At 37.7% G+C, this 12,607-nt stretch overlaps 1 protein-coding gene across 1 annotated transcript in view; it reads right to left on the bottom strand.

The window, feature by feature from the left end:
• IBTK (inhibitor of Bruton tyrosine kinase) overlaps nucleotides 1-12,607 on the bottom strand; it is an 88,080-nt gene that overhangs the window by 30,042 nt on the left and 45,431 nt on the right. The window contains exons 20-23 of the mRNA XM_026654497.1: nucleotides 11,286-11,398; nucleotides 10,433-10,581; nucleotides 9,449-9,612; nucleotides 1,338-1,430 (exon numbers count right to left, since the gene is read on the bottom strand). Coding sequence (XP_026510282.1) covers nucleotides 1,338-1,430; nucleotides 9,449-9,612; nucleotides 10,433-10,581; nucleotides 11,286-11,398 — 519 coding nt within the window. The remainder of the gene's footprint in view (nucleotides 1-1,337; nucleotides 1,431-9,448; nucleotides 9,613-10,432; nucleotides 10,582-11,285; nucleotides 11,399-12,607) is intronic.

The following is a 12,607-nucleotide window of genomic DNA, read 5'->3' as shown; positions in this document are numbered from 1 at the left end:
TTCTCTTAAGTCAATGCTGGACTTAATGCCAAACTTAGTCAGCTGGCCCTATGGAGCCTCCCCTCATCAGCAGAGATGTCAGAGGCAGCTCTCTCACTTTGCGTGGGTCCAGATACCAGTGTCAATCAGGCACCTTTTCTTTTTTTAAAACGAGGACACCCGACTGATAATTTAACAAAAAATAGTCCTGAAAGGGCAGAGGCAAATTTTATGTATATATCTCCATCCAATGAGGACACTGTAATCCTAAACTCTCAACACTTCAGCTGTCAAGAAGAAACTGAAGAGTAACGGGGCCCTTCTCCCCTTTTGTACTTTCAGAGTCCACCACGATGGGAAAGTGGGATGCATCCCAAGGGCCACTGCTCTTCAGAATATTCTACATCTTGACACCAGACATGCCAATAGAATAGCACAAAGTGGAATTTGCAGAGGACACTTGAAACACTAGAAGTCTATATGTTGGGTGTTTTTTGTTTTTTTAGGGTGGAAGGGAAGTCAGTTGCTTGCTTGGGCATACAAGGAATGAGAGCTTCTTCCAGACATTACACTGTCACATTGCTCCTCATAGCGAGATGGTGGATGGCTGCCCAGGATGTTCCCCTTTCTCTGACTAAGGCAGAATCATTGAGCACTGCCACATGTGAGCAATGATGCTTCAAAAAACACTAATTCAATTTTTGTTTGTGTATGTGCAGTTTTGTTGAGTGTTTCTGGTCTGAAGTTTTGCTTTACCATGAGTTTTGTTTTCAAAATGCACTTCTTATTTCATTCTATCTTGTGTTTGCTCCCTAAAATCCACAGATGGGTGTCATTCAGGCTAGTATGTGCGCAAAAAGAGTCCTGCAAAATGAACAGTCTGCACTGAAATCATCTCCCCCATCCACTCCAGTGGTACTCTTTGGGAAAATACCATGCACCTGGGGAGGCTGAAGGCGGTGGTGTGAAACAAATGGTACCTGGAGAGCAACCAGATGGAAATTTAGATTATTTTTGAGTGGGGATGGACAGAGAGCAGAAAGGTTGGCCAGCTAGGCCACTGATCCCACATATGATCTGTTATTTTATTAATCTTTCCATTTACGTCTCCAGAGTCCAACAGAAGGTTCTGCACTAACTAGATGAATCAGGCCATTGCAGACAGAGATGTAAATTTTAAATGCATGCACAGAAATGCCATAACAAAATGAATAAACAAAGCTGTGCAAACACAAAAAGGACAAGAAGATTTTTTTCTTTTTCTTTTAAATCTTAAACCATCTGAACCACTAAGTAAATCCATAATGGCCTATTCTTCAACATCTCTCCTTTTTTATAGATATTGGTTTTTTACCAACCCCGCATTTGTCTTTGGCATAGTTCCACGCTTCTGCATATTTTCCTCAAGTTCCATGATGGTTCTTAGATCCACAGCAGGAGGGCTGGCAGGGCTGAATGAAAAATAAAAAGTTACCTTTCAAGGCATTCATTTTTACTTACATTCCACAGTTTCCAAACTTCACTGAAATCTTCTAAGTCATACTTAAATTATAAATCCGGGTACCATCGTATGTCTATTTCCTCAATTATGGCAAACCTCAAATAGAACGTTTCTGACAAAAAAAACTTTTTATATATGTGTATATACAGAATACACAAAAATACTTCCAAGATTCATTACAATGTGAAACAAGAGGCAAAGTGTGATTACTTTTTAAAAGCCATTGTAAATAAGATATTTAAAACTAGGATACTTGTTTAGTAGTCGGCTAGTAACTTAAATATTATGGAGACACTGGTCACAACTCCACAGTTAAGGCAGAATTCCACTTTGCACTTAAAGAAACAATTAAACCTTATTGTTTTGTATGGAAAATATTTGTTATCCCTCCCCCTTCTCAAATTACAGCACTTACTCTGAGACTGAGTACAATGTGAATGTTCTAAGAATTTAGAAGTAAATCCTTAAATTTATGAGATAAAATTAATTTAAAACAAGGTCATTTAAGAAATTTAGTATCTATCATTTTTCTCCAAATGATCTTAGCAGAACAATGCAGACACTTCAAACTTTCCTTATAGTTAAAACTGAAACCTTGTTATATGCTACATTTGAAGAAATTAGCTATGGTATGATACTTTAAATTAATTGCTACAATTTACAAACAGGCTCAGTAACTCTTAAGTGGGGCCACTGTGATGGGGTAATTCAGCCACCACCATCCCTTTACAGCTGACTTGTATGTAACAATGCTAATTGTTTTAATGAGTCAGTGGTATGAAAGAAATTGGACACCTGTGTGAAAAATTCCCATTGGTAGGATTACTTGGCCCAATTGTCAAAGCTCCTTAAAAGTTCCACAGCCACAGGATAACGTAGGGCATTACTGCTTGAAAGGCTCCCCGTGACACTGCTGACTTGGTTCCACTGTGCTCTGACATCACTGCCAGGGGAAATGAGACAGGAGCATGCGAGAAGCCTTTAAAATCAGAGGAACACAGGGACCCTCTACAGAGTTCTCCTTGCCCTCCCTTCAGACAGCATAGTCTAATACAAGCCTTCAAACCAATTGCAAGTCAGTGCGATCCTTAATTTGCTGATTTGTGCTCCTCTGGCAATGCAAAGCAGCTTAATCCAGCTTAATGGATTGTGTAGGCTGCTTTGGTGTCTCAGTGACTCTGCCCTTAAAAGGTAAAAAACTAAAAAGTGATTTAAGCTTGATATTTTTAGTGACTTGAAGATATGTACTATCACTTGGTAGCACTCTTTCAGTTTCTCATTTAGAGTTTGTGTACAGAATTTGATAATTTTTAAAACCCAAGGTAATTCCCAGACAAAAACTATGTTGAAATGCAGCTACAGTTGGGAGTATGTATCAACTAACTTAAGAACAAAAGTACATTACAGGGATACTGTCTATCCCACTGAATGAGGAAGTAGGCTCTCTTCAGCATTATGCTTCCATCATACAATGCTGCCACACAGAGACATGAAGCAGTCCATCTCATTGCAAACCTGCAGCAAGAGACCATGCTTGCCTGGGAATTGTGGATCTGAAATCTGATCTTGTATTTGTATATGGTTAGGAATTAAGCTTTCAGTATTTCGATAGTGACAGGCCAACCCTCTATGTAAAATCCTTATACATGGTAAGTTATTTATATTTTATGTCCCACATGTACATTGTTAATGTAAGCAGTGCTAATGAGCATGTTGTTGGGAAACAGTAATTATTAAGGCCTAAAATTAAGACACCCCTCAAAACACAACATAAGGAAAATTACTAATGAAGCTTTATGTAATGATTCACAAACATAAGGTTGGACTTTGAGTGAAAAAGTCTCTGAAACCCCATGTTTAAAGAAGATAAAATACTGACACTTTGAGGTCATGGCACTTTTAAACCCATGACCCTACACTTCTGTGTGTGTATGATAATGCACATACTGAATTATGATACAGAAATATAAAAATGAAGAACAGCTACATGATAAGATTAAGAGCTTTGTTAGTTATACCTTAATAATTAATAATTATGGATAATGAATGAGCTAATACTTAGGCCAAGGCTTAGCTGGCATGAGTGTGGTTTTGCCAATTCTTCTCCTCTCCTGTAAATTTGCTTAAAATTAGGTTATTGCTGACAGGCCAAAGGTAACATGTTGTGCTGGAAGATTTTAGGTAGAAGTACAGAAACCTGTAACCCTTTTATTGGGAAAACCCAGAGGCAGGGTGACACAGAAACAGAATGACAAAGAAATTGTATAAGCAGCAAAAGTTGTGTAAATTTAAGCTTGCACATATGTATTGTATGGGTTACCTAAAACAAATGCTTAACGCTGATCGGGGAAAGGGTAAAAAATATGTAATGAAGAAATAAATGTATAAAAATGACTCAAGTGAACAAAGGACCAAATTGGAGGAATATTTGACCAAAAACTGAAGGAAAAGGACTGAAGAATTAGAAGTCAGAGGCAGCCATCAGGAAGTATAGGAGAACTTCCCGGTACCCCAGAATGTGGTAGTTTGGGCCTCCTACCATTTTGTCTATTATCTGGCATAAATATATGTTCACACATCATAAGTGACAATAATTCTGTCTGAAATTGTACAGAGGCAACAAGTGATTAAGCCTAAATTGAATGGACTTGTGACTCAGTTTCCCACCTTAAACTCCAAACAATTGCCTCCATTGCAGTTATTAAATCCAATTCATTCTGAATTATATAGAAAAAGTTGTGTGTTAGAGTGCTTCTACCATATTATACATGGAATCATTTATTATACCATAAATATTTTCTATCAGAATACAGCAAAGATTTTTACTTGCGTTACCCATATCAAACCCCTTCCCTCCAAACTGCAACTAGAATTTTGTTCCTTTCCCAACACACCACATCATTTCCCTCTTAGAATCCCTACACTAGATCCACCTTGTCTGCCAGATCAATTTCAAAATGTACTGCCCCTTCAAAGCCCTGCAGAATTATTCCGTTATTTACAACTCACCTTATTTCTTTTGGACTCCCTCTATCCCTTCATTCTGAAGGAAATGGCAATGAAACTGACACTGTTTTCTTCTACTCCTATGTCTGTGCCTTCTTTCTTTCCATGCTGTCAGATGAACATGAATTGTATTCCCAATCCCAATGTGCTAGGATCCCACACTTGCCTCATTCAAATCCCTCTAAGAGACTCAGTCCTACTACAGGGCCTGCAAACCCACATCAGTCAAATCTCTTCTCCACTCCAACACTGTATGAAAGGAGAGGAGAGGAAAACATTTTTCTAAACACTTTCCTCAAGATCTCCTAGTACTTCCTGCCTTATCAGTATCTGTATTTTAGATAGTAAGAGCCACTGAAATGGGGCACTATGTTTTGGGCAGCGTCAAGCAAACCAGCAATGCTCAGACAAATTCTTCAGAAAGCCACAGGAATCTGGAAATTAGACAGTCTGGGAATCAACCACCAAGTGAATTTGAACACAATTACAGATAAACAATTTCCTTTTGAATTGTACACCAATATGTATAACTTATTTATATTAGAAGTACACCTCTACCCCGATATAATACGACCCGCTATAACACGAATTCGGATATAATGCGGTAAAGCAGTGCTCCGGGGGGGCAGGCCTGTGCACTCCGGTGAATCAAAGCAAGTTCGATATAACACGGTTTCACCTATAATGTGATAAGATTTTTTGGCTCCCGAGGACAGCGTTATATCGAGGTAGAGGTGTATTACATTATTCTCTTAGAAGAGACATGGTCAACCTTAGCCATTGGGGTGATCTAGATTCTAAGTGACCTTAAAAAGGTCTGCAAAATATGAAAAAAGAATATAATTCCGTCTGGACCCTGATAGGCTTTCCCCGCACTCAGATGTATCACTTCTCCACTGAAATTAAAATAAACGCTACCATCTTGAAGTCACCATTAATCAGTTTCATAAAAAGTGTTCATAACTACAGAGATGAGTCATCAGGCACGCACACACTCAAAGACTGAATGTGTGTTCACTAGCAGGCTCTGAAGTACCTGCAAGGTATTTATTTTTTTTCTGTCACCTTCAATTTTAGGAAAATGTGTACCTTTGACGAAGGGCACAGTTACTGTATAGCATGTATTCACAGATTCTAAGACCAGAAGAGACCACTGTGATCATCTTCAAGTCTGCCCTGCATAACACAGGCCATAGTCATTCCCTGAATTAATTCCCATTTGGGCTAACCTTTTATCTTTTAGATAAAACATTCAATCCTGATTTAGAAGTTGCTAGTGATTGAGAGTCCACAACAGCTCTTGGTAAATTGTTCAAATAGCTAATTACCATCACTGTTAAAAACATATGTCTTATTTCCAGTCTGAATTTGTCTAGCTTCAACTAGACAAAGATCCAGCCATTGGATCTTGTTACTCCTTTGTCGCTAAACTGAAGAGCCCATCATAAAATATTTCTTCCTCGTGTACTTACAGACTGATCAAGTTATCCTTTAACTTTATCTTTGTTAAGCTTAGCAGATTGAGCTCCTTGTATCTATCACTATAATTAATCATTCTCATGGCTCTTCTCTGAACCCTCTTCAATTTATCAACATCCTTCTTGAATTGTGGGCCCCAGAACTGGATACGGTATTCCTATAGCAGTCCCAACAGTGCCAAATACAGATGTAAAATAACCTCCCTACTCCTACATAAAACATTCCCTGTTTATGTATTCAAGAAATGCATTAGGCCCTGGGAGCTCATATTCACTTGAGTCTAGAGCCCTCTGGTGACAGGAATAAGACAAAAGAGGTCTCTGTCTCAACAAAGGCTGAGGTTCTCCTTGCTTCCGCCTCTGAACCAGAATGTAGAGACCCAGAAACTGAATTATCACCCTGGAGTCTTTTAAATAGTGAAGCATCTCATCGGTTTCTGAATTCAAAAGGTCATAGCCCTCAAAAGATAGGTCCTCAATTGTTGACTGGACCTCTTGTGGAATGCTGAACAGCTGCAGCCATGATAATATATGGAGATATACCTATCTCATAGAGCTGGAAGGGACCCTGAAAGGTCATCAAGTCCAGCCCCCTGCCTTCACTAGCAGGACCAAGTACTGATTTTGCCCAGATCCCTAAGTGGCCCCCTCAAGGATTGAACTCACAACCCTGGGTTTAGCAGGCCAATACTCAAACCACTGAGCTATCCCTCCTCCCTAATGATACTCTGTACATAGTAACCACCACTGGCTGTAGATGTTGCAGCAGTGTCAGAAGCATTCAAAGAGGCTTGTAGCACCATCTTCACCGCCAACTGTCCTTTTACTGCAGCTTCAACTCATCTCTGGAGTCCTGAGGCCGTTTGTCACTTAATTTCAGTATTTTATCCCACTGGAAGAAGTCATATTTAGACAACAAAGCCAAATTAATTGGCTATATAGATCTGAAGACTAAATGAGGAATATACTTTCCTCCCAAAAAGGCCAGTCTTCTTGGGCTCTTCATCCCTGGAAGTAGACTTGACAGGATCAGACTGCTTAGATTTTTCCATGAACTACCACTAAGAATCCAGGGACAGACTGGTTGGGGAAAAAAAAAATATGTGAACCCCTTTGGGAGAACCTGATACCTCCAGTCTGTCGTCTTAGAAGAGGCTCAGATGGAGGCTGGGGTGTGCCAAAAGTCATTGGCTGACTCAAGAATACCCTCATTTATAGTTAAGCAACCTTGAAAGACTGGATGCACTATATCAAATAACTTGTGGGACTTTCCTTGGATAATTTCTCAATTAATCTCCAAAGTACCAGCCATTCTTTCAAGAAGATTCTGAAAAACCTTGAAGTCATCAATTGTAGAAGGCACACGTAGTGTCTTGAGAACAAAGGAGAAATAGCCAAGATCCTCCTCCTCATTGTGAAGATACTTACTCAGTCGTGAGGGAGGTGACTTATTCCTAGATCTGGGTCTTGAGTAAGGAACAGAAAAAATGAGGCTGATGATTCCAAGTACGGCAGCAAGGCCAGAATTGCATCCGATAAAGAAAAGGCATATGATGCCATGTTGGGGGGATCCAAGGAGCTTATAACCTGGCAGATATGTCACTCTAAGGAAAAGATCTAGGAAAACAAAACAATGTCCTAGGGAAAGAATTTCTGTTGTCACCAGAGGAGGAAAAGGCAGATGAACAGAATTCCTCTAAAAGGACAAACAGGAGGAGGAGCTGAAACAGGCTGAAGAGATCCAGGCACCATTGATAGAAATTGGTGCAACAGAGGACAAAAGGATATTTTCGTTATCAGTATCTGGTGTTCTGGTACTGGAAGCAACTTGGACACCACAGAGAATGGGGAAACATCTAAGAATGGAGATTCTGGCTCTGGAGAAACCATTAAGATTTATGTGCAGATGTTGTAAAGGCAGCCGGAGTTAAAGAGCCCTGCACTAAGGAAGGAGGTATTGACAAAGATGGTACTATGCAAACCAGTACTATGCATCAGCAGATGGAAGATTTTTACTACAACATAGTACTGAAGATTTTAAGTCAGACAATACCAAATGTCATTGGTATTGAGATAGGAGCTTCAGTTATTAAGACCTGACTGTGCAGAGGACCGCAAGTCAAGTCACTGAAGTTTTACAGTGCTTGTCAGGCTTACCAGGAGCAGATTTGGACAAGTCAGAAGAATGGCCTCTTCTTGGCCAGTACTAGGGACAGTGACTGTTGCTGAGCACCAGCTGAAGTTCTCTACTCCTTCTTACCCTGGGCAGCAGAAGTCACTGACAGACCCGAAGGTGGACTACAGTGAAGGACCAGAATGCTTCACTGAAGACAAGACCTCCTGGTGCCAGAAGAACCTAAGATAGCATCTCTTGTAGCCGGGGCACTAATTTGAAATTGACTTCAGAGCAGCAGCAGACTGCTTTCGAGGCAGGACTTAAGTTAGAATCACTCCTCATGGAGTTCTCCATAAAAAATAATTTCAGTCAAGCATCACAAGATGCTTTTTGCACAAGAAAAATATCTACAAATTGAACATTTATGACCTTCCCTTACACAAGAGAGGCATTTAGTATGTTCATCATTTAAAGGCATAGCTGCCTCACAGGCAGGGTAGATTTTAAAACCTGGAGACCTAACTTAAGCCAACAGACCACCACATTGGTGCCAATGTGAGACTTCAAAACAAAAAGTCCCATCTTTGGGAATGAAACTAACTACTAAACCCATTCTAAGAAAGCTACAGAAAGCAGTCAGATACCACACACCATCTCACTGCCATGAGTGGTAAGGAAACGAGTGGTGTATGGGGCTGCTTTTCCCCTTATGCCCTCCTTGGAAGTGGGAGGAGGGGGGCACAGGCAGAGACCCAACAGACGCTGCTGAACAAAAGAATCCAAGCTCATGCACATGGGGGACACACACCTACAGTGAGATCATTGTAGATAAAATACTAGAAGAACTACATTAGGAATCAAGTTTGATTACTGTAGGAGGCTGAAGCTAACAAATTTGACCTTAAACTGCCTATAAATGCAATAATGTTCAAAACTGTTTGTCAAACATCCCCCTCAAAAAAAGGGTACACTACAGTGACAACCCCAATTGCTGCAGTAACACTATTGTAAAATGAACGGTTACTGCACAATACTGTAGTACTATTTTTTAATTGAAGGATGAGGAGTAAAGGATCCAATTAATAGAAAGAGCTACTTTAAAATTTAAAAGCCCTTCGAGACAGTGTCCCTTTTAAGATGTATCTAATGGTTCTTCAAGAGAAAGCAAGCATATCGATTTGCAAAAGGAAAGCCAGCATCCTTAGCCAACATTTCAAGTGTTGCTGGTATCATATGATCAATTTAAATGCAGTTAACTTTTCACTTTGAAAAGAAGCAAGAATATTAAACTACTATTGTTCACTATCTTTTACCGAATGGAAAGCACGTTACTTGCAAGCTAATTACTTACAATACATTTTACTGTACCTGAAAGAGGTAGCAACCCAACTTGGAGAGCTTGCAGAGTTGTTTTTAATACTGGGAATGGACTGTGGAACAGACTGTTTCAGTGCTGATGATCCCTCACATAATTTCATCTCTTTATTAGAATGTGGGGCATTTATACTCTGAACATACATTTTGTCTTTCATCTGAAACATAAAAGAATTCAACTGAAACAGGGTTTTTTCCCCATTTAGAAAAAGGGTGATGTTAGAAATGACATAAGTCATAAATATTAAAGTATACATGAAGAGGATCTACAGGAAATATCAGAAGCAGCAGATGTATTTTAATTAATCCCAGATCAATCTGCATTATTTATATTATTTTTAAATTGACAACATCCATCAAAAAACATGACCTCAGAACTATGTTCAAATACATTACTAGATTAACTAGTGTAATACTACTCTTAGAGATTTGTTACAGGTCTAAAATAACAATTTTGATACCTGAGACTAACATGCACACAGATTTGCATTAGTCTCAATTCTTGTCAACTTCATTTCTCTTTATAAATCATCTCTTTAATTACCATCTTAAAATTATCCTCGCCTGTAATCTTTTTACCAAATACATCAGGCTAAGAAAATTAGCTTTATTTTGCTAAATCAGAGGTTCCTTTATACCTTGAGATAAAAATGAGGTAGGGATTTTAAACAATATAAATGTAAGACATCAGAGAGTTGAAATTTTCAAAAAACAAAAGGGGTATAATGAAACATGGTGTTTAAAAACTCCTGATACCATACACAAACAAAATATCAGCACTACCTATTAAAACCACAGAGGATTTTTGTTTATTTTAACAAACAAACAAGCACTTTAAAACTATTTCAGGATGAGAATGTGACTAAATTGTCTTTCTAAAGGCACACAAAAATCAAGGTTTGCATTTTTTTTTTTAAAAATACACACAAAAAGGTTTATAAAAAAAAAAAAAAAGTAGATTTTTAGGAACCAAAATACCTCAGTCTTATCTGCTTGAAATCCTGTTGTGAAGTCAGGGGATTGTAAGTCTCTGGGACTACTCACTCCTGCATAACTACCTTCGGAATCAGATGTCAGCAATTCTGGAAGTGACTCCACAGAGTTAACCTTATCCAATTTTATTAAACCTAAAATGTATTGGATAAGAATATAACATAGAACTATATCATGAAAAGCAGGATTATTATACAATGGTTATATAAGAAAACATACAGAGCTGGAAGGCTGTATCATATTTTGAACATTATACAATTATAAAACTAAAAATATAAAAACTATAAATAAAAAACTTAAAAGGGTAGCTCATTATATAATCCTATACAGTTGCAGGTAACCATCAATTTTCAAGCATCATTGTGCAGAATAAAATAGCTTCCCCCTCTCTTCCTTTCTCTAATCTGATTCACATAAACTATTTTCTTGAAAAAGGAATGTATGTATTTACTTTTTCTATTTCTCACCAATTGGACAATGAAAAACAGGCTAATCAGTTTCCATCCAGTCATTTTCTTTCAGGGTCTCAAGTAGTGATTCAATGTTTGGGCTGCCAACGTTACGGGGGGATATTTAAGTTACCAAAAAAAAAAAAAAAAAACCCCCATCGTGGAAAAATGTCCTTTAGTCTTAGTTTATAAAAGGCAAAACAGTATCACTTAATTCTATAATTCATTAAACAAACCATTATAATCCATACTGGATATTTACAAGAAAAAGTTGTGTGTTAAGTAAGAAATTCTTCTAAAGATGAACAGATAGCAGAAGTATAGTATTTCATATTGAAGTTGATGCTAGACTTTGTGATGCCTGAAAGAAAAGTTCATTTGCCACTAACCTGTAGAGGGTGGACTCTGAATAATATCTGAAAGATTATATCCTCCAGAGCTGTCCGATCGTCTTCGTGGCTTCTTTTTAGCCTTCGTTTTTGCCTTTTTGAGAAGAGCTTCCCTAGGCAAAAAATTTTGATATTTGATGTATCTTTAGAAATAACAAAGTAAATATTTTTAATCACTCAGATAATATGAAAGCTTATTTATAGACTGGGTTGTTAGCTGCAGTTATGATTATATATAGTGCATCCAGTGTGTGTGCATGAGCATGACAAGTCAAACTAAACTACTGGTGAAGAAGATGTATCAAGATTAATATTTAGCGTTTCTTCTCACACAGTCTTGACACTTACACGTTCATTAAACCAGAAATGGACTTTTGAACTAGCATGTGATTTTAGCTCTCCTTACATGTAAGATGTGAGTAAATGGAGATGGTGAAAGAATAATTGTAAGAAAAGGCACTTGACTGGAGTCAAAAAGATGCCCATGGGTGGGTCACAGCAATGGAGATTGAACCTCAGATACATAGTTGACTGATTTAAATCAAAGTCATATAAATCACCAAGTAGAAAGCTTCAATTTAAATAGGTGATATTAGTCAACTTTTCCATTTGTTCTTCAGTTATTTTCTAAAGAAAGGTGCTTCTTCATTGGTTGATAACACCTTTAAAACATGTTTATTTACAACTAAATAGAGTCTTTACACTAGATTTGGTACATCCTTTTGCTACCTAGGATGGTATAATGTAACAATATACATTTATTTAAGTAATTATATAGCTTAATATTTTCAGATTCTTATTAACTGTACATTTTAATAGGTTAGAAAATGGTGAATGATGTCGCTTATTAACTAGATAAGTTTTTGCTAATGATTTGTGTCAAGCGGCATTCTAATGGTAACTGGAATTTACACAAACAAAATTATTTTTATTAAACAAAACCACCATAAATATTTCGGATACATAAACTTCTCTCATCAAACATGTTTCACATTTATAACTAAATAATTTGCTAAACAGAAATTAACGGAAGTCAGTTAGTTAAACTGATTATTTCAGGTCAGCCTGGGGAAAATTTCAAATATATTTAAGTGAAAGTGAATGGAGCATAGGTTTCTACTCTCTATGTCTCATTTCCAAGAGACTGTCTCCTACGTTACTTAGGCTGACCCCTACTGTACCATAATTATAAAGCTTGACCTCACAAGTTAGACATTTCCCCCCCGATTCGTCTTTATACAGAAAAGCGCCCTTTAAACTCAAAGTTTTTGATGGAGACTCATGGATTTAGCATATTTATTTTTTTATTTAAAATGTTTTGA

The sequence above is a fragment of the Terrapene carolina genome, unplaced genomic scaffold, assembly GCF_002925995.2.
Source record: "Terrapene carolina triunguis isolate 2854851 unplaced genomic scaffold, T_m_triunguis-2.0 Scaffold42, whole genome shotgun sequence".
Classification (NCBI taxonomy): Eukaryota; Metazoa; Chordata; order Testudines; family Emydidae; genus Terrapene; species Terrapene triunguis.
Note: the sequence above shows the minus strand (reverse complement) of the source record. Positions and strands in the feature narration are given on the sequence as shown.